At 40.6% G+C, this 21,785-nt stretch overlaps 2 protein-coding genes across 3 annotated transcripts in view; one reads left to right on the forward strand and one right to left on the reverse strand.

The window, feature by feature from the left end:
• Positions 1–447: 447 nt before the first annotated feature.
• Positions 448–4,010, reverse strand: smim15 (small integral membrane protein 15). Its single transcript, XM_005794898.3, has 2 exons — positions 3,917–4,010; positions 448–1,196 (listed from the first exon to the last, which is right to left on the reverse strand). The coding sequence occupies exon 2, from the start codon at positions 1,162–1,164 to the stop codon at positions 943–945; it is 222 nt and encodes a 73-aa protein (XP_005794955.1). The 5' UTR covers positions 1,165–1,196; positions 3,917–4,010; the 3' UTR covers positions 448–942.
• A 3,432-nt stretch (positions 4,011–7,442) lies between these two features.
• zswim6 (zinc finger SWIM-type containing 6) overlaps positions 7,443–21,785 on the forward strand; it is a 62,807-nt gene continuing 48,464 nt past the window's right edge. The window contains exon 1 of one of the 2 annotated variants that reach the window (XM_023343512.1): positions 7,443–8,218. In XM_023343512.1, coding sequence (XP_023199280.1) covers positions 7,786–8,218 — 433 coding nt within the window. In that variant the 5' untranslated portion in view covers positions 7,443–7,785. The remainder of the gene's footprint in view (positions 8,219–21,785) is intronic. The other variant, XM_014468660.2, reaches the window with a different exon arrangement.

The raw sequence follows: 21,785 nt of genomic DNA on the forward strand, positions 1-21,785 counted from the left end.
TACAAATATTGAAGGGAGAGTTCACAGGGTTTTAACAACAGGCCAAATTTAGCTCAATTAAAACTCAAAATACAGAAATCAAAATATTTTCTGCTAATTGCCACAGGTCAGACAATACAACAAATGTAAGCTCTTTCCTTTTTCATATATCAAAACTAAAAACTGCCATCGCTTTCTGTCAAACACTTCTACAGCTTTTAAGTAAGAACCTCTTTTTTTAGTTTGATATTCAGGTAAAGGTTAAAGATATTTATTTTGATGCATAAATGGGGATAATTTAATTCATTCACTATCCTTTGGTACAAAACGGTTTTCTTTTTATATTCTCCTTAAGAAAATAAAATAAAAATAGAGTGGTCAGGGCAGTTAACGCAAACACAGTATCAGAACCTTTAAAAGTCAGAAATAAAATTATCTCCGTCATCAAACACATACAGGAAGCTCCTCTCGATTTTATCTCCACCTGGATTTATTTAGAAATATTTTTCAAAGTATATCTTCATTCAGATCTGTGACGTACAGGATCAAAAGAACCAATTATTAAAGGCATTTAATTGTATTAACCATGAACATTTTATTGATCAGAAAGTTTGAGTTTTGGTAGCAAGTAACTCATACAAGATATCTTCCAAAAATCATCATCATCACCATTATTATTATCAGGTTAATTCAGGAGACCAGGGATGTTAATATGGAATGCAACGTTTTAGCTGCTGCACAGATAAAACCAGAGATCTCTGTAGAAAAAGTGAACCAGAGGACCACCGGGCTCCTGCTGACCAGAGTCCCACAGGGACAGCACTGTCCACTGTCAAGTCCAAGGGGCCAGCGTCCTTCCTCTTGGACATGAGGCGTAGCAGCCCGATGTTGACAGTAGGGCTGGGACGAGCTCGCTCGGTTCCTTCATCCCCCCATCGCGACCCCCCCGTTCCTCCGGCGCCTTCAGTCTTTCTTCCTCTTGGCCTTGTTTATGTTTTCCTGACGCTTCTGCTTTCTCTTTTGTTCGCGGTCACGTGCCTCGATCATCTTGGCCAGTTTCCAGGACAGCAGCGCGCTGGCGATGAACAGAGGGGTCAGAGCCAATATGACGGTGGTGAGGAAACCGTAGGGGTCTTTGGCAGCCCACTCCACAACATACTCTGCCCATGCTCGCACATCAATCATCCTGCTCAGCAACGGCCAGCGTCAACTCAAACCTGAAACAGAGACGACCGTGAGCAGCTGAGAGCAACAAATACACATAACCAGCTTTCCACAACAAACTTTAATATATTTTACTGGGATTTCATTAATAGACAAATATGAAGTACCACATCACTAAGAAGAGGAGTAAAATCAAAAATTGAAAAAAAAAATAAAATAAAAATTTGTTCACAAATGAAGTTTAAAGCAGGATTAGATTATAAAGCAATATGCCGAGCTCAGTGCTCAGTTCAGTCATGCAAGCATGTGGAAGAAGGTGATCTTAGATGACACCAAATTTAACACCGAATGCAATTTTCAGATGCATCCCTGTCCCAATCCACCTGAATCAAATAACCGACTCATTATCCGCAGTAATCAATTAAGCACCGGAGCAGCGAAGCACCTAAAAGTTTTCACACAGCAGCTTCCTAGGAGACTGGAGTTGGAAAGCCCTGATTTGTGTGTGAGCATGTCCTTTCAGCCTGGCTGAGCTCAGGCTGTTTTGCAAAGAAAAATATGCAAAAATATCACTCTTTAGATATGCAAAGCTATTAAAAGGCATGCTTACAAAGACTTGCAGATGTTAATTTACAGAGGATGAATACAAATGCAAGCCTCACTTTTCAGACTTTTGTTTTGTTGTAATGTTTGAAAACCATGGAACCTTTTGCTTTCGCTTCACAATTATGCACCATTTTGTGCTGGTTTGTCACATTAAATTCCAGTAAAACACATTGAAGTCAATGTTAGTGTCATAACAAAAATCTTAAACTGTTTTATGGACACTTTTTTCCAGGACTCTGTATAACGACCAAATATGCTCAACAAAATAAATGAAAAGCAGTTTATAGATAAGCAGAACCGTGATTTATTCATTAACAGGAAATCTACACACAAAGCATGACTAGAAATATGTTTATAATCTGTATCTTGTTGAGATTAATTGCAAATTAAATAGTGTCGGTCTGTGTGCTCAAATGTTTGGTTTCACCTGAGAATCAAGCTGGCAAAGTTACACATGTTGTCAACCAGTTTAAGTGAATTTAGATTTGAGAAACGTCTTTGTGAAAAAAAAAGAAAGAAACGAGGATTAACAGGTTCTTTGTTCTAATCCTCAATGAGAGGCAGTCAGTAAAATTTTATCAATAACATAATATGACGTAATAAAAAGAGCAATAAAGCCTTACTGCTTCCAGACTATGACTTTACAAAAATTAAAAATGTCAAATTTGAAAGAATGTCAGTTTTTAACCTAGAATTAGTAGTAATTAGAAGTTTGTCCCACTATGAGGGACAGGCAAACTGAGTCAGGTGTGCTGCACAGCTCACCCTCACACCCCTAACCACAGGCCCTGTTCCTCCATCTGATTCTGAACAGGATTAAACAGAAAACAGAGATATTCATCACACCTAACCTAACATTTAGAAAGCAGTTTTGATAAGCAAGTCAAGGTGCAACAGTACATTAGTAAACTTGGGGTTGAAGTGGAGGCTGACCTTGAATTTGACGGTCAGATGAGGATGGTTGTGAAGTCCACTTTTTTAATCAGTTAAGGGAGTTGGCCAAAATAAAGAAAGCTGTATCTAGGAAGGACTTTGAGACAGTAATCTATGCTTTCATAGGTGACTGGATTACTTTACAGGCACTTTATGTGTGGGTTAGCGATTCCTATATTACCCAGCTACAGAGAGTACAAATTGCTGTGGGATGGGTTTTTTTTTTCTTCTTATTACTATTATTATTTGCTGGTGATAATATGAGAATATTCCTCTCATTTTAGCCTCACTCCTACATTTTAAAATTGTTGTATTTGTTTTCAAAGCTCTCCGTGGTCTTGCCCCTTGCTACCTTTCCGAGCTGCTGAACTATTAACACTCCCTCCTGCTCATCCATGTCAGCTGATAAGCAGCTGCTGAGTCTGCCTGAAACAAGCGGAAGCTAGCGGGGAGGATGCTTTTAAAATGTGGAACGACTTAAAGCTGCACATCAAACAGGCTACTTCACTGTCTGATTTAAAATCACGCCTTGTTCATATTCTATGTTGTTCGTTTTTTTTTTTTATTTTACCTTCGTAATGATTATTATTTTATGTATTCTGTGCTTTACTTCCGTCCCTCTAACAATGTCAATTAAGTTGGACTAAGCCATTTTCTTTTACTTCTAGCTGCTTTTATTTACAGCTTATTCAAATAAATATTAAAGAAGAATGCATAGCTAATAGTTTGTATTATCATGATACTACCGTAAAATCAGGAAAAATGAGTCTTCCTAAAGAGAAGTTGAATAACTTTGCTTATTGAACCTGACCGGGCCTTAGTATATGTATGCATGCAATTTTTATCCACCAGCTTCCTGCTAATGTTCAGAAAACACATGATGACCATTTGCTAACTAGCATGATCCTACGTGGCTGCTAGCATTTACTTATCAAAGGCCGAGCGGTTCTATTACACTGGATTAAATCTCCAACCAACAACCCAAAACCGAAAAAAATAATCTCCGTTATATAGACTGACTATGGATTTTATTGATTTGATGAAAAATTGTTTCACACTTGCACTGCGGCTACTATCGAAGCTAATAAGGCCAATCTGCAAGGCCCCATCTTTCGAAAGCAAAATCACTGACTTTCGGTCAAGAAGCATTGCAACATGAGAAAATATGATCTATTTAAGACTTTACATTGGTAATAATGGTTTAAAATCCAATACAATAAATAAATTAACTCACCAAAGTGCATAAATGTGTGTTCACATCCGCGATAATAACCACCAGCTCCTCCCTGTTTCACTTAAACCGTTTCAACATTTGAGGCGTTCAAGAAATTTCCCCAAAAAGGGAAAAAAGCAACTCGTCTTTACTTTTTTTTAAATTATGAGCATTTCTTGTATTTTGGTTGATAATGTGCGCTTACGTATGCCTTCCGTAACTTTGTAACATGTATCAATGGAAATGTTGTGAGCTTTAACAGAGGTGCTGCGTTAGTGTCAAAATTTTGTGAACGACTTCAATTTTAGGAAATCCGTGCTACAGTATACCAAAGAGGCCCTGAATGCAGCACAAGTCTTCACTCGTGATAGGATATGACGTATACCTTGGCTGATGGGCAATGTAGTCTATTAGCTTTGAAAACTAAAAATATTAACAAGCAACCCTAATTTCACCTTTTTTCAGAGTTTTAGCCTTTGATCATCACATTCTGTCGAACCAATACTTTAAATTCCTGTAAATAAAGCGTTCATTTATTTTAGAGCTTATAAAGAACAACTTTTACGCCCACTTCAAATGTTAGAAGTTAGCAATAAACCCAGATGTTGGGTCTAATAAAATAAGCTTTTTCAGAATATGGTAAATGAAAGAATCAGGGTTTTGTTGTTGTTTTTGTTTTGTCGATATAGAATATCAGGAGCTCTGATTTACTAGCAATCACTGGAACACCATCTCACTTCTGAATTTTAGAACCAAAAGGCTATGAATAAAGGAAATCAAAAGTGTTTTGTTTAATTTCCTTTCAGGAAAAAATGAAGAATTTGAACATCTGTGAAATAAAACACAAATTGTGCTTTTTTTGTGGTCAATATACTTCATTATGTAGACCATAAGTGTGGCAAAATCGCTGCGAAAACAGGATGATTACAGTCTAATGGACTTGAATAACAGACAAGTGAATTTTCCTGCAGGATACTGAACAGGATGACATTTATCTGCTGCTGAAACATTGAATAATCTGTGAAACAGTTTAGGTAAAATTGAAAAAAGCTAATTATATAGCAACAACTGTAAGGGAAAAAAACATAAGACTCCAGTGGCCCTCTGAGAAAAATTACTAACATAACAAAGGAGGACCTGCTGGCTTTGTGAACTTCCTGTGGGGAAGTATTGAAACCAAATCAGGTTAGGCCACATCTGCTCTGTCCATACGGCATGGATCACTTTCAGAGCAGTTCAAAGGCCAGCCTTTTTAGACTTACTCACAGAGGATGGAGAGGGGCAGCTGAGAACGCATGCACGAGATAGAGGTTCTGCATGCACACATCCTGGTTTACCAGCATAGTTTTGGCCAAGTTTATAGACAATTTAGAAAAACATCCCCAAGGTGGTTACTTTTTTATTGTTTTTAAAGTTGCATTCCTTTTAGCTTCACATGTCTAGCCACACAGTAAGATCCAGAAGGTAAGCAATGCAAAGCCGCCCCTCCCTACAGATGCGGGTTAGTGTGTTATTCAAACAAAAGTGAGGCTCTTTACACTATCAACATCATTTTAATAATTAAAATTAAGTGTTCATGTTTGGATTACTGGACCTAATGTATGGGTAAGTGGAAATGCTGCACTTTGAATTGCAAAACATAATGCATTTAAGCTGCCTTGCAAAGAGTACTTGAACTCCTGTAACCGTTTTATTTGCAGAAATCATTGTTATTGTACAATGTCCTTGTCAAATAAACCAATAAATTGAATAACTGAAATTGACCAACATAAAGTAGTAATTGATTCAGAAGTTAAAGGAAAACAGTTTGTGATTTACTAAGTTTTTCATGAGTAGAAACCTGAAATATGTGGTTCACATTTGTGTTTTGCCCTTCTTAGTCAAGACTTTGAAGACCACCTTTCATGGCAATTGCAACTACAGATCTTCATCTAGAAACTCTTATCTTCACCCATTGTTTTTGCACATTACATATAGATCACTCAGATTGGATGGAGAGATTCGTTGAACTTAAATTTCTTCCCACAAAAGAAGCACAATTGAATTCAGGCCTGAATTTTTCCATTCTGAAGAACAAATGCATTGATCTGAATCTTTCCTTTGTAGTTCTGGCTATAGGGTTGCTGCTGACCTGTAAGGCGAACCTCTGCCTCAGCCTTAAGTCTTTTGCTGCCTCAAACAGGTTTGCCTCCAGAGTAGACAGGTCAATTTTACTAAGGACAATCATTCCACGGGATGGTGCTGCCACCACCAGGGTTTATTATGGGGATACTTTATTTAGAGTGATGTACTGTGTTAGTTTTCCTCCACTACATGTAGCACTTTGCATGTAAGTTTTGGTCTTATTAACCCAGAGCACCTTTTTTTACCAATATTCCCCTACATGACTTGTGTGAATGCAACTTCTTTTGGGACAATGGCTGTCTTTTCCCATCTCTTGCATAATAGGCAGTTTTGTGCATAAATAATGATGACCTTTATCAACATATTGTCTCTTCTGACCTTGCAGAGTTACTACGAGTCTCTTAGTGGTTATTCTGATAAATACTTCTCCTGCTTGCCTTGTCAGTTCAGTTGAAAAGCTTCGGACTGGAATGGTTTGAAATACTTTCTCCATTTTCAAATAACGGATCAAACTGTGCTCTTTGATATGCTTAAAGTGATATTGTTTTATAACCTTTATAGCTTTACTTTAACGTTCTCTAGAGCTTTATTCCTGGCCTGTCCCGTTTCTTCGTTTTAACAAAGCTGCTTGTTCACTGATGTTCTCTAGCAGTAAAGCTACATCTACTCTCATAGAGTAGATGTAGCTTTGCTGAGGTTCAGTATCTCTATTTATGAATAAGGTGACTTGTGAAAGCCAGTTGATTAACTTGATTTTATTTAGGGACATCACCTTTTTCTTTCACTTCCCGTGTATTTCATACTTTGTGCTTGTTTATGAAATAATATCCAAACAAAATATATTGAAGATTGTGGTTGAAACAGAATGAAATGTGAAAAATTTCAAGGTGTGTGAATATTCATATATATGCACTGATCTTTAAAACCGTCAATGTCAAACCCATTTTGGTTTCTGAAGATAGAATGGTGACTCCATTCAAAACAAATATGTTCTCACATGGAGAGTAGCTGTTGAACTCTTCCTCTTATTTAAGTCACTGTTTTAAAGCAAACAGTCGCAATGAGAATCTCTCTCTTTCTTGGTTTCTTGGCAATAACTTTTTAACTTTAACTTTTTGCAAATGGAAATAACAGTGTACCAAACAGCTGACCTATATGTGAGTGATGTGACCAAAGTGGACAGGCATGTCCGCTTCATATCTTAATGTTCCTCCTCCTCCTCCTCCTCCTACGGCCCTTCTATCTCTGACAGCTGAAAGTCCTTTTAAACCTAAGCTACAAAATCAACCGTCAGTTATTGAAGAAACTGGAGCTCTGGGTGATAGCTTATCCTCCAAAGATGGGGGAAAGAAAGTCAGTTTTCTTGGCCCCTTTTACCCCTGTGGGAAACTGCGAGGCCGCCCCTGGATTAAGTCCCCGCCTTTAAACTCAAATAAAAAGGAAACTTCAAAGGCCGTCGGCCGCCGGGGCTCCGCCCTCGCGCTCCCGGACGGCTTCACAAAGGATTTGCCGACGTTCGGGAATTCCGCCTCCAGTTCCTTTTATAGCGCCACTCGTGCGCTGGCTGCCTTCCAGGGCCCCGCCCATCCTCGTTACTTTGACAACACAAAGGACTTCACGGAACTCACAAGGTCCGCCCACCTCTCCAAATAAGGGCAGCCTCTCCATGTACGGCAAACAATCGGTTCGAGATTGCCCTTTTCTCTTCCTTATCCCGTTTATATGATCGGAGAGGAACTGCGCTTCAGGTTGGAAGCGGTGCGATCATGGCCGAGCGAGTCCAGCAGCCCCCAGCCAAGCGGCTCTGCTGCCGGCCCGGCTACAACCCGGCATGCAGGCAGGGGCAGCGGGCTGGAGGAGTCCCGTGCGGCGGCGCGGGGTCCGCTCCGGGAGGGTCCGGGAACGGGAAAACGCACAACCCCGAGTCGCTGCTCGACATCGCGGCGCGCAGAGTCGCGGAAAAGTGGCCGTTCCAGCGGGTGGAGGAGCGGTTCGAGAGGATCCCGGAGCCCGTCCAGCGGAGGATCGTTTACTGGTCATTCCCGAGAAGCGAGAAGGAGATCTGTATGTACTCTTCTTTCAACGCCGGGGGAGAGGAAAGTGGATCTAGCGGGGACAATAATGACGAGACCCAGCTGCCTTTTCTGCGGGGTGTCACTCTGCTGGAGGGTGGCTGGGTGGACAACGTATTGCAAGTCGGTGAGTGGATTAAAGCGTCACAATAATGCAGGAAAAACAGACTGTAAGAAAGAAAACATATCTCACTCGCCCTGTTTGCTTTTTCCCGTGGACCTTCCACGGGGTCCTGTGTTTCTTTTCCACAACCGTGCCTATTATAAACAATGCAGGGTATTTCCACACCAGTCTACCCTATAGCTGTGTGAGAAAAGCCTATTTTCAGATAAGCCCGTAATTTTAGCCCACTTCTCCTTGTTTCTAACCACTGAGCTGTGCGCATTGAATGGCCCCCGAGCAATTCCAATTGGAAGCTCAGGACTTTGTTCCTATTTTTGTGTCTTTCCAGCTCTCCATGCCCCCACCAATGGGTACGCAGACAAAAGCCCCCTATATCTTTTCACCGCTGGCTAAATAGACGATATTTAGAAAGGCTGGGGAGGGACGGCGATTTAAAGCCACAGTGCTTCTATTTTGTTTGCCAAACATCTTTGTGAGACACACTGAAGCTTTTTTTCCCCCCTTTCCCCCCAGCTTCTCCAACATTTATCTGAAGCCCAAGCTGCATGCACCTACACAGACAACGATATGTTGTTGTTGTTGTTGTTTTTGTCTTCCAGCTGCATTATTTGTGGTACAGCTAGGAGTAAACAGAGGTGCTCCAGGCTCAGCAAACCCCCTCTGATTCCCTGCCCCTCTTGGCTAGCTGGCTTGTCTTTGCCAGAGCCCGAATATTTCACTAGATTCGTCAGTGCAATAGACTCAGCTGTCAATCTGACTCCCCACCCTTGGAAGCGGTTCAGGATTCTAATCCCATTACCCTCCCCAGTTCATCTGAATCTTAATGCATTCTGTAAACAAGATTTTATGCATGATCTTCCTCCCTCCCTGCCTCTCTCACCATCTCCATCTCTCTCTCTCTCCCCTTGTTCCCCCCTTCCCTTCCTATCTCACTTCTTGGCTTACTATCTCCCCCCTAAAGAATCTGTGGAGATGGCTTCAGCTCTTGTGGGCTCAGAGAATGTGCAGTGCACAATAGTAGCCATGGAGCAGACAGACAGGCAGGCAGCTCTCCCTCCTCTCTCTCCCTTTCTCTCGCTGGCCTGTTTACCAGATTCCCCAGCATTAGGCTCATTTATGTGCTCACTCTTTTTGGGGCTTGAGGAAGCTGAACACTCAGCCCGGGGTGAAATAAAAAAGTATGAGGCATCACTAAGTAGATAAGTGTGTGTGCTTTGGGTTAAGTAGTCAGAAAGAGGGGAACGAGGTCATTTGCATCTAGAGATCCACCGAAGCGTCGTCCAGAGGTTGGAATCAGCCAAGTTTTCCCTGTTTGGCAGGTAAAAAACATCAACAACAACAACGACATATTTCTGGTTTCTAATTAATGCATCAAAGCTAAGAATTCCCACCTATTGTGCTCTTTAAATGCATCGACCACGTCTGTTTGTGGAAAATAGCAAAATAAAACCTAGTAAAGACTGATGATGTGTTTTGATACATACACAGAGGGAGAATTTTCTAATTTCTTTATTTTCTGTTGGTTTCAGAACTACCACCTCTACACATGACTTTGCCCATGTGTCATAGTCTTCAGATAAAGAAGAAACAAATAAAATCGGAATAGATAAGTCAAAGAAAACCATCCTGATCAGTCCAGCATCGTCGTCTACCTATTGCTTTGTCACTTCTTTAGGATTATGAAACTAAGTGGGGGAAAACAAAAAAGAATCTCGACGGCTCGTTTTGTTAATTGTAAGTTAATAAAGCTTTTAGCATTGCACCTCAATGAGTTCTCAGTTTGGATGTATTTTTCTTTCCTTTGACTTTTTTCAATTCAGAGCCAGTCCTGCCAGCAGTATTTGTCACAAGAGAGGAAAAAACATTGACGACACTCCGTTTGATCGTCCAGAGACTTTAATCAGCTTCCCCCCACCCATATATTTCAGCTTTAATTGGTGATTGGCAGATAAAATGCTGAAAAAATCAGCCTTTTTTCCCCATAACGTTATAGCCTATCAGAACTAGAAACTCTCACTGTTTTTGGTTTATAAACTCATCAACCCGTAGCATTGGTGTTGACGGCCTGTTTTTGAGGTCAATAAAAACCGATAAAGGTTAGGGACATATGTGCTTTAAATCATGAGTGATTATATTGTAATTCCTTAACTATCAGTTTGATTCAAAACTACAATTAATAGACATCTATCAGGTTCAGCAGGTCAGATCGAAGAGAACATCGGTATCGGTCAGGAGGGGCCGGATCGGTGCAACTCTGTTTTCTGTGGCCGTCTGTGTGGTTCTTCTTTTTTTAGCATTCTTGGTGACTGTGTGTAGGGGGTTTAAAAAAAAACACAGTAAGAGGTTGCGCACACACTCACACACGCGCACGTGTTTGTCTTCATCTGTGCGGGCTGTCAGTCTTATCCCGCATGCTCACAGAGAGTGGAGAATGACAGGCGAGAACACAGCAGGGAGGAGGGCATGTTATGCTGATTGCGATTTTTTGCCCCAGAATTTCTTACACTCACTCTCTCTATTTTATTTTTTATTTTTTATTTTTTACTAGCTGGGGAAAGATAAAGCCAAGGAAGAGCAAATGATAAATAAAAGATGCAATCTACTCCAGGGGACAGGCAGCCACTGGAGGATGAGGGCTTAAAAGCAGGACGAGTTCGGGAGGGTGGGGACTGGGGGACGGGAGGGGGTGAGGAGGAGGGCTGTGTGTGTGTGTGGATGTCAGCCACATCACACACCACATGTATTGGCCCCATCAAACACATCCAGTGGGTCTGGCCTGTAAAAGAAGCATGGGCTGATTGCGAGGGTGTGTGCAGGCGAGCGTTGGTGCATGCGTGGCTTTGTGCGGTTCCTTCTGTGTGTTTGTGCTGTCACTGGGATGGGGTTCAGCACTGATGATGAAAGACAGTAGCGCAATAGAATAGACGAAGAGGTTATTGTGTACGGAGGTGGGAGGGGGGAACTAATATACTTGAATGGATCTGCTGTCGCCGTATTGCTCTCCTTCCTCTCCAGTCTCCTCCTCCTCTGCCTCCCCTTGCTCCCAAGTGAGCAGCTATAAAACTCTCCATATTTACTCCCCTAAGGCCAACTACCAGCCCCCAGTCTCCTGTGATTATTTATCTTTTTTCTCAGCGACATTAATCACACGCTTTTTCTTTTTCTTTTTCTTCTCCCCTTTTCTTTTGCTCCATCTCTTTCCATGCATTGGTGCCGCAAAGAGAAGAGATTGGAGGGGGTAGCTTTTTTTATTTTTTAAGGAGAAGAGCAATAGATCGGGTGATATCAAGAAAAAGAGGGGAAGCCTAGAGGGAAAATGTGGGTGGAAAATGCAAAAGAGGAAACAGAGGCATTGAAATGGTGATTGCAAGTGAAGGGAATGTATGAAAGTAAAGAATGAGGCTCAGAAATGGGGAGAGAGTGAGATAGATAGCTTGTTCCTTCTCCCATGCGAGCTCATCTGTTCCAATGCCAGCCTTCGGGATAAATATTCATATATGAATGCAAAGTGTTATCTAGCAATCCGCTGCTCCTCGTTTATAACGGGCTCATACAAGCCAGCTTCAGTCCGCACCTCCAACCCACTCTTCCGACTGTCAGATCACTGATGAATTTGTCACCTGCCAAGTGCCGAGTTGTGGAAGCTCAACCTTAACAAGACCTGGTTCTAAAACAGATTTAACTCTTGTTCATAGTTCACCAGCCAAACATTTCTGGAGCCTAAACATAAAATAATTCATGTTTATTCCTGTTTTCTTTTCTCTACAAATATACATTAATCACTTACTAGCATGTTTAATAAGTCATTTGACTGCAAAGCACTTTGGTCCACATTTGTTGTTTGTAAATGTACACATTTAAAACTGACAGCTTGCATCTGAACGCTAGGCTTTTCCAGTTTACTTTTTCTGCTGACCTTTCTGCTGCTCTCCTTCATCACTGAAACTGTATTAATTTGGGCAGATTCTCAATAAAGCTGTTCTCATCCACATATTTACATCCTTGAGTTGTCAGAAGGCATATTAAGTCTGAAATTATAGTATACGTTTGGCAGATCAGACTATTTGCAGCCTCCCGTAAAGCACTACAAGGTTGGTGCTCCTCTTAAATAGAGTCCTGATTGCATTTTAACAAGCTGACAAAATGTTCACAGCAACATCGGAGGTATTTTTTTTTTGGCCCTTATTTACCTGTGCGATTGTCAGAGAGAAAACTCAGAGGAATATGAATGCGTTAAAGTGCAGGTTTGTTCCTGTGCTAGCCTCTGCAAACTTACAGCTTGACTCACTCTCTGTCTCTCTGTCAGAAGCAGGCTCCCACACAGAACAATTACAAATACTGTGCAGGCACAACTTGCAGTTTGGATGCTTTGGGCATGAGCCATCTTTTATAGGGAGAAAGGCATGCATTACACCCATGATTATCCAACTGTGGTACAAGTCCCTCTGGACAAACTTGGGTTGTCTTTAACTATAATCAGAAGAAATTAAGATAAATCAAATCTAATTAAAAGCCAAAAAGATGAGTTGTGCAGCACATTCACCTTTTCTTTAAAGAGAAACGTCTCAAAAGAGAGCTGCAGGGGACAATATTTCCAGATCTCTCAGTATAAACTGAAAGGAGATAACAGTGAAGAAGGAGCAAGTGATGGTGAACAACTTATTTACCTCACAAATGTCACCATACCCAACCCACCTAGCATGTTCTAGTTGGAAACCAGAGCTAAGCTACTTTTAGCAGCATTTATTTATACCAGTATGTATACTGTATGTATGAAGTTCAATAGTATTGGGCATTTTTAGTCATTGTGAGAACTTTAAATACATGTCTGAAAACCCCCAAAACTAACGGTGTTGTCGGGATTGTTACTTTAACCATTTTCTCCACTGTTGATTCCATGAGAGCGTAAATAAATATCATTAATTTGAAAAACAAAAAAACATGATGAAATGCAGTTATTGTGTCCAGTTTACTGATTAAGAATCTTCTTTGGCTAGTTATCTAGTTGTCTGCTCACACAGCAGTTGCCAGTTGTATTTTTGCAGCAGTGTTACATCAGTAGGAGTGATGAACAGGGATGCTTTACTGCCATGCCATGTCTTTCTTGCTATTTTGTGTCGTGAAACATTTTCAAAAAGCCAAAGTAGTATATCTTCTAAGCGAGGAAAAAGTTTAGTATTCTGCTTTCAGCCAGCTGACCAGCAGCGCACAGCAACGGATGAGGGAGGGGCAGTGATCCATTATTCTAAGCTCTACACAACTATAGAAAATGATCACTCCTGCATTTTCTCTGGCACGATGTCGTGTAAACTTTTGAACATTTTTGAGTCCGTAACTTTAAAACTTTTTCATGTACTTTAACACTAGTGACCCACATCGCACCTGGACCTACCAGGCCACCATGTAGGAGGAATTATTATGAGGTGATCAGAAATGTGCTACTGTTTCTCGCTGAGTTTCACCTTCTTTGAACTTATCAGTCAGTCTGATCACTGTGGCAGCCGAGCATCAACCCACTGTTAAAGCAATACTTCAAGACCTGCCTGTTCTGATCGCAGCATCTGTTCTCCTCTTCCTTTGTGCAGTTTAGAGTCAACAGCTCATCGTGCTTGAAAGGAAAGGCTAGCATTACGGAGCCCCATCCTCTAATTATAGAATTCTAATCCTATGGCTCTAGCATGGCATGACAAAGCATGTTTGCACTTCATTACCTTCCTTCCTGTTTCAGCCCTCCAGTCAGGGTCAAGTTCATCTCCTCTTGTCTCATTTATTCAGAACATAGACATCCCCGCTCCACCTCCTTTTGACCCTTCATCTTCATATCCCTAACCCCCTCCCACCTTCTTTGTTCTAAGAGGTTAAAAAAAACCCCATAATGCCAAGCATCACACACACACACTCACGCCTACACACACACCCTTACTATCCTGTTACGGTAAGCCCCATGTCCCCAAGGAGTGACATACTGATGCCTGGCATATGTCGCTCTCTGCTATATCATTAGCATAGGCTACATGCTACAGCCTATTTATCCAGTTTTCCCCGTTAAGCTAATTTTTCACATGAGGCTGCATGTCATTTTTATCACGCCGCTGCCCCAAATCAGAGTGATGAGGTGGACACTTTGAGGCTGCTTTAAATTCAAGTAGAACGGAGAGCAGAGTCGCATATCCTGTCGACTATTTTTGGTGCGTTTTCCACGGTGTTGTTGCTGGAAAAGATAGCCTGTAATAATTTGCTTCTCCCCTGCCTAAAATATCGCTGGATGTCCATGGCGGTCATGCCTGTTTGAGTGTGAATGTCATCCTCCTCTGCTCCACCTATTTCAGAGACAAATTGGTGTGTGTGTGTGTTGTGTGTGAGCAGATCTGTCTTTTGCGTCTGCATGCTCATAACTCAGGTTAATTTGTTCACGCTCTGGAGAATCTTAATTAGGTTTCAGCGTCATCTACTCCAGTTCACCCCCTTTTCATCATGATGTCAACGGGATTGTGAAATAACAAGCACAAGGATGCTTCTCTTTTTTTCAGACAGTTTGTTTTTAAAGTCGATCATCACGTAGACTTCTCTTTGGTTGGATTTCATTTCTTAGGGTTGTCCTCATCTAAGCCCTTCTCCTCCACTTATCCCACGGCATTTAATTCAGGTAATAAATATAAAGTGCTCCACCTAGAAAAGGCACTGCCCTCTTGTATCCTCATGTCTTTCCCCCCCCCTAAAATTTCTAATTAAATCTCAATGTTCTGTGAGTGTACACAATTGGTCGGTTAACTATTAGTTGAGCTAATCAGAAAGTAGGTCATGCCGTCAGTAACACAGTCGTAATAGAATTGATACCATAATGTAATTCAGCATTAAAATGCAAGTCAGTTGCACAATAGGGTTGTGGATAAAAGCATAGAAAACATTTTGTAGTCTAGCTGAAACATTTTCTTTCAGCTAGCTGAATGGCAGGGTGCAGCAACAAGTTGACACCAATAATCAGCCTTGGCCTACCGACAAGATATTTGAGACAGAGAAATACGGTTTTATTTATTTATTTTTTAATTTTTTTTCAGTTCTATTGTTTTTAAGAAGAACTGAATGATAATCATGGCTGTTATGACAATAAAATATTTTATACTAAGGTATAGTCAGTTTGTTTTTTGTGTGTTTTTACTGATTAACAGTAAATAACTGTGACACCAAATACGTTATTTTGTTACCTAAAAGTTAATTCAGAAAATATTTATATTTGAAAGGATTTTTGTGAGTACAGCTCTTACTTCTGAAAATCCTTGATTAGGGCCAACAAAGATATTTCCCTTCACCCCCCCTCTTTGCAGAAACAATTGCAAAAGTATGCCCTTTAGAAATGTAGGGTTGAAGACTAAGAATGACGGACAATGGGTGAAATGGGATTCAACATAAAACTCTTATTCATCTCGAAGGAAAGCTGTGAGAACACATGCCAGCTTTGGCATTCAGCATTCTTCTGAAGATATATGACAGTTTCTGACATTGTAATACAGCATGCAGAAAGACAACAAAACAAAGGAGCGATAAAGAACATTGCGCAAACTACTTGGTTATTGTTTGTGAGAAAAAGCTCTAAGCCAAATGCCAAGGAGAAATTTGGCTTCCAGAGTTAAAGCAACATTGAGCTCTTTTGTGAAAGAACACACTCAATTTCCCTAGCAAGGCTTTCAAAGGGCTTCTTGAGGACCCATATTGACTTCTGAAGCATTTTGCTCACGAAGGTGCAGAATTTGAGATCCAAAACTTGAATCTTGCATGAACATGTCTTCTACATAACACGGGCAGGCTCTGCAGAGATTTTTTTTGTGTGTATCTGAGGGCTTATTCTCCCTGTTTGTGTGTGGGCTGTTTCTTTGTAAGTGGGTGGATCTGGTTTTGTTTTGCTATTGGACTGGAGCAGTTCTTTTATCTTTTTACAATGCCCATTGAGAATGAGCCCACATGCCTACCACTGACGACAAGGATACAGAATGCTTTAAAACATGCTGTTGTCATGAGGGAAACCATGTTTTTCAGGGACAAAACTTGTGACTTTGGAGATAAAGAAATACTGGCATGCTATGACGTATGGTTCGGAAAAATATTGACAACCCTAATTGGATCTTAAATATCCTATAGTCATGAGAACAGATATAACCTTTGGACACAAGTCCATAGTGAGCCTGTGGACGTAGCAATTTGGTCCAGGATCTGGCGCCTCTGGTCTTCCCTTAGGCATGTGACTAACTCTGAGCTTGTATCCTCATGGAAACATGGCTTAGCCCAGAGCAACTATAAACATCTGGCCGTCCAATAGCAAGGGGCAGCAAATAAATGCAAGCGAAGTTTCTTTAGAGAAAATGTCCTCTCTGTCTGGCTCTGTGTATCTTAGTGGACGGGAGAAACAGATTCCAGGCCTTTGTCCCCTTGGGTTGGCTGAATGGAAAGACGAGGGGATACCTTTCAGCTGTTGTGTAATGGAAACACATTAGCCCAGCCTGGCTTTGTGTCGGCCTGTCGGATCCTGCACATGTGGCTGTGTAAATGTTAAACAAAGTGTGTCCTGTGTATGCTATCTGTGAATTAGTGCTTTAGCTTTTAGTATTTAGTTCTAGTTTAACATAATTATTGTTTAGAAAACATTGCTTTGCACAAATATCTTATATGTAATAAAGTATTTCATTCATTCAAAAGGAAATTAAATATTTCCAATCCAAAAAGAAAGGCATCTAGGAGTGTCTATAAATCTAAAAATCTATGTTTAAAATTTAGTTCTGTTGCATAAAATCAGTTTGACTGTCCTTCTTAACTCTTCATAACATTAAGCATTTTATGACAATGCCACAGTGCATATATTGAGGATACATTTTCTAGAACATACCAAGCTTTCTCTGCTTTGTCCCCACATCCAACAACCTCAAAATGCATACATTAGAGAAACTGCCTCATGATCAAGAGACTTTAAACTCAGTGAACCCTATCTGTGGACTCACTGGTCAGAAACTCTGGATTAGCTATTTTCAGTGTCAGTGAGGAACTTCATACGTAAATTGGTAAACACTGATCCATAATAAGTAGCCAGTAGTTCAGTCAGCCTGACGGTATACAAGAGAGAGCATGATTTTCAGTAGAAAACATGAAGGCTGAACAGCGTGCAGCAAAGTGTTTCTGTTTAATCTTTTTGAACTTTCAGCCTCCATCATGGGACATGCTGAATTTTGGAAATGCTGGCAGTTGTTTGGAAATCTCAACTTTTAAGTATTTACACAGAGAGTGGAGTTTAATTGTTCTTGCCATGCTAATGCCAATATAAGGTATAACACAATTTGAAAAAAGGAAGGCAAAAATATTGTGACTAATATATTATGTTGTATTTCTAAATAACTAATCAGAATGCACTAAAATTGGTTTAGGCAGCTGTGATGAACTGGTGATGTTTCCAGGAGAAAGGCAGACCTGTATATTATTCATTATTGTTACCTGTAAATATATGTACATAACTGTTTTATTTTTGTTCTTTGAGATTTTTAAGTCATTTTATTTTCACTCTGGATTTTAGTATGTACTTTTTTTTTAATCGGTTGCTTTTATAAAAACCCAAATGATGGATCTATCATTGCCTTTCTCTCAATGATGGATGGATGGATAGATGGATAGGTAGATGGCTTTACAAAAAGCAGAGATAGAAACTTGCTAGAAACCTTTGGTCGGTGCACCTCAGAAACGCCTCTGGATATATCCTTCCTATGGCAAAATGTATTATCCTGTAGAGTGCCTTATCACTGTTCTACAATCTTTTCCTCCTGTTTGTATTTTCAGCAATACTCTACCCAAGACATACATTTAGACAGCCCTGGCATCATCCACAGGGACCAACGATCCCTTATTTTTCCAGCCAGTCTACCTGACTGGAGCCAACCTCTGTCCCAGCACTATTCCTGGTCCCAGACATAGTCATTGCCTCCCTTCCCCTCTTAAATCATCACTCTGAAGACCAAGCCTATCTTCCTCGAATCTGCCACACTGCATGGCTTTCGCAACCAATGCTTAAGGACCTCTCCAAACACACACTACAAGAGTTGCATGCATTAGGCCCTATTTAACTAAACCAGCTAAAGTAATAAAGTTCCAGCCTGATCTCTGTAATGTCTGCCCACGTCCCCTACCCCAATCCAGCCTTACTTGTCTCCTGTCCCAGACTGTGGCTGCTGGGTGTGCGTCAGCACAGCTCTTCGGCTGGCTGAGTCTGTCTAGGAATCCAGTCCTGCTTCCACAGAGCTGCTGCACCTCTAGTCTCCGCCAGGCATTGAGGCACAGGGAACAGAGGATAGAAAGGCTACTAAATTCACAATGACAAGGGCCCTATTAAAAGACGTTTTTTCTATTTCATTTAATGACTTTTATTACTAGCCGCCCCTCTCTCTTCGATTTGGCAATAATAACAACAAGGGAATGCAGCTCTCAGCATTCTCCTATCTGATTCTGCCATTTGCTTTTATTTTATTTTAATGAATTCCTCTTTGCACCAATGGGATGCTGAAATAAGCACAAACGCCCAATACTCTACTCACTGCAGCGGAGGATTCTTGCATTTTTAAAAACTTTATATGTATGCACATGATGACAGTATATGTCAAACAGTAAACACCTCATATTCTTTAACCATTACCAATAAACATCCTCTCTACTTGGTTTAGCTATTTTACCTGAGGAGGCAGAAAACCCCCCAAAATGTTGCTTGAATTTTTTACCTATATTTTAAAATGACATCCCAATCTCTTTGCTTTTCTTGTCCATAGGTAAACCATTTTGTGCACATTTACTTGGCAATTGCATATGACTTTATTTGTTTGTATATTATTATTTAATTGTACATTTCTGAAGTATGTCCTATTAGCAATGTGCTTGACTCAATGAACTCAAAGTAAGCCTAATCAAACCAAAATACCTTTGACGGCCTCTTGCTGGTAGATAATATTTAAAGGGTTCCCATAACCTCTATTGTTTTGTTTCCACCTACTTCTGTGTGAAATTTATCCTTCTACTATTAATGCATCAGTTCAAATCTGCCAGAGGGACTTTTTGTACCAAGTTTGATAAGCAATGATTTAAAAATAATTTAAAAGAAATGTACTTACGGTTCATTGTAAGGAAATGCAGGCATTTGATTCCAATAAATATCTGTCAGCAGTAGGTCACTTTTGTGATCGGGGGCTATAATCTTTCATATTTCATAAACGTCAACTGGCCCAAACATCAATGAAAGGGAATGTGCAATATTATTAAGCTTACAAAAATAATATTAAATTCAGTTCAATTATACATGAGATTTGAGCACTGGCAACATGCCCAGGGTGTATTCTGCCTCTAGTCCAATGACTGTTTGAGATAACCACTGTTCAAACCCCTCACCCGTCCCCCTCATGACCCTGCATGGATAAGTTGTTATAAAGGGTGGATGGATGGAAGAGATTCAAGTATGTTTATGATCTTCTTAAATCACAAAACACTCATAAAAATACGCAGTAAGAAAATGAATTAGAAGTAGTGTGCTTACCACTATTATACCAGAGCTGTTTGGGCATTTGGTTATTGTGGGTCAGGATCAAAGCTCATCTGAACTCTGGTTGAGACAAAAACTAATAAACTCTAGTCCAACTGAAAATGTTGGTCGCATTTCGCTTGAACCAAAACGTGACGTAATTTGCTTTGAGTAGGTGACGTCTCCTAGACGTACAGTGCGATTTATGAACATACAGTATATATGAGCTGGAAAAATTAAATAGTTGCTCAGTGATTTTAACATTTAATGGGTAGGAAGGATAAACCAATTATCTATCATTCTATTTTCTGGTGGTGGAAATCAACATTTCATATTTTCAGAATTGTTTTCTTCCGATGCCCAATTACCATTTCAGCTACCTCAAGAATTAGTATTATCATTGTCATTAGATGAAACTAAATTATTAAAAGGAGAAACTTTCATTTCAGGTGTGACTTTAAAATTAAGATAAGAGTTCTAGTTCTTTATTATCACTAAATCCTAAACAGATTGTCATACCTGTCTACTGCTCATGCTGGGCAGCTTTTTGTGATTGCAGCAGTTTTAACTGCATTAAACCATCCAGGCAGATTGATTCCTTTCAAAAGTGCAGTGTCAAAGTGAACCAAACCAAATGAAGGCATGACATTTTTTGGCAATCATTCCTGCATATCAAAACTATTCCTCTGAACTACTTCAGTGTGAAACAGTCTAGAATTGAGGAATTTAAAGTTTTGTCCCATTTAGGACAATAATTTCCTAAGTAAGGTAATATCTTTACACAAAATATCAATGTTTGTATATGTGGGTGGATTCATTTTGTACCCAAATAAACTCTTTCAAAGACTCACCCAGCTGAGTAAAGTTAGACTCTTACTGTTTATTTTACCTGAATACGAGCATGTGAGCGTATGAGTCTGTGTTAATGGCTCGGTGGAGGTGTTTATGGCCGTGAGTGTGTCAGACTGAATAAAGGTGAAGCATGTTAATGATAAGAGGGTGGATGACATTCCCGTCTGTCATCATTCCCACCCTATCTCATTTCCACCCTTGTGTGCACACTCTTGTTCCAAAAGGCTTTAAGACACACACCAACGAGGCGCCTCAGAATAAACACCGGCTGAGGCCATGGGTTTACCTGCCACTGACCCTCACTCTTTGATGGAGGTGTTCACTCATTGACTGGCCTCTCCCCCAGTTATTGAGTTGGCCCAGTGCTGACCTCCTCACTTGACCCATAGGGATTTACTGAAGTCAAAGGTCAAGCTGGTCAGACTGTCCCTTCAGTGGCTGATTACTCTGCCTGAAAGACAGGCCTGTGCTTCCATTATTGTTTTCCAATGAATAGCACATGACCGAAGGCAAAGATCACTTGCATGATTGAATGTTGTGCTTTGCACATCCCAATAAGCAGTTCTTCACCTGAGAGTTCAAACTGGCAAAGGACAATGAGTATGGCCCCTCCGTTTGTGGAGCACTCTGGAATCTAAGCCAGATTGAAGTGGAGAGAGAGAGAGTAAGGGGTGTTTCACCCCCCTTCTCTTTTTTGCTCAGCAAGCTCAAGTGCCATGTGAGCTATGTACTGTAGACTGAAGAGGAGGAGGGCCTGGGAGTGGAAGGTGCCTCTGGCTGTGCCTGGTCCAACGATGTCGTGGCTGTGTGGCATGTGAGACATGCATTCATTACCCCATTGCAGAGCCAGGCTGAATAGAGCTGGAAAGGCTCTCCAGGCATGAGAGCAATGGAGACAAAAAGAAAGAGAGGGATTCAACAAGAATGAGGTCTAGGATTTCAACTGATGAGGGAATTTAGTTTGCCTTTCTAAAGAGTTTCACCTTTAAGGACTTTCTACAAAAAATTCTTTAGTCATTTGCTTTCGTACTTGGATTTTTTTGGGCTCTTTAATCCTCTTGTCATGTTCCTGCCTTTTCTTCTCCTGATTACTTCATTCCCACCCTTCCTACCCTCTCTTGCATCGCCTCCTTGTGTTTACAAGTTCTCATGCTTGCTGTTCATCCTCCTTTTTGATTT

The sequence above is a fragment of the Xiphophorus maculatus genome, chromosome 12 (genome assembly GCF_002775205.1).
Source record: "Xiphophorus maculatus strain JP 163 A chromosome 12, X_maculatus-5.0-male, whole genome shotgun sequence".
Classification (NCBI taxonomy): domain Eukaryota; kingdom Metazoa; phylum Chordata; class Actinopteri; order Cyprinodontiformes; family Poeciliidae; genus Xiphophorus; species Xiphophorus maculatus.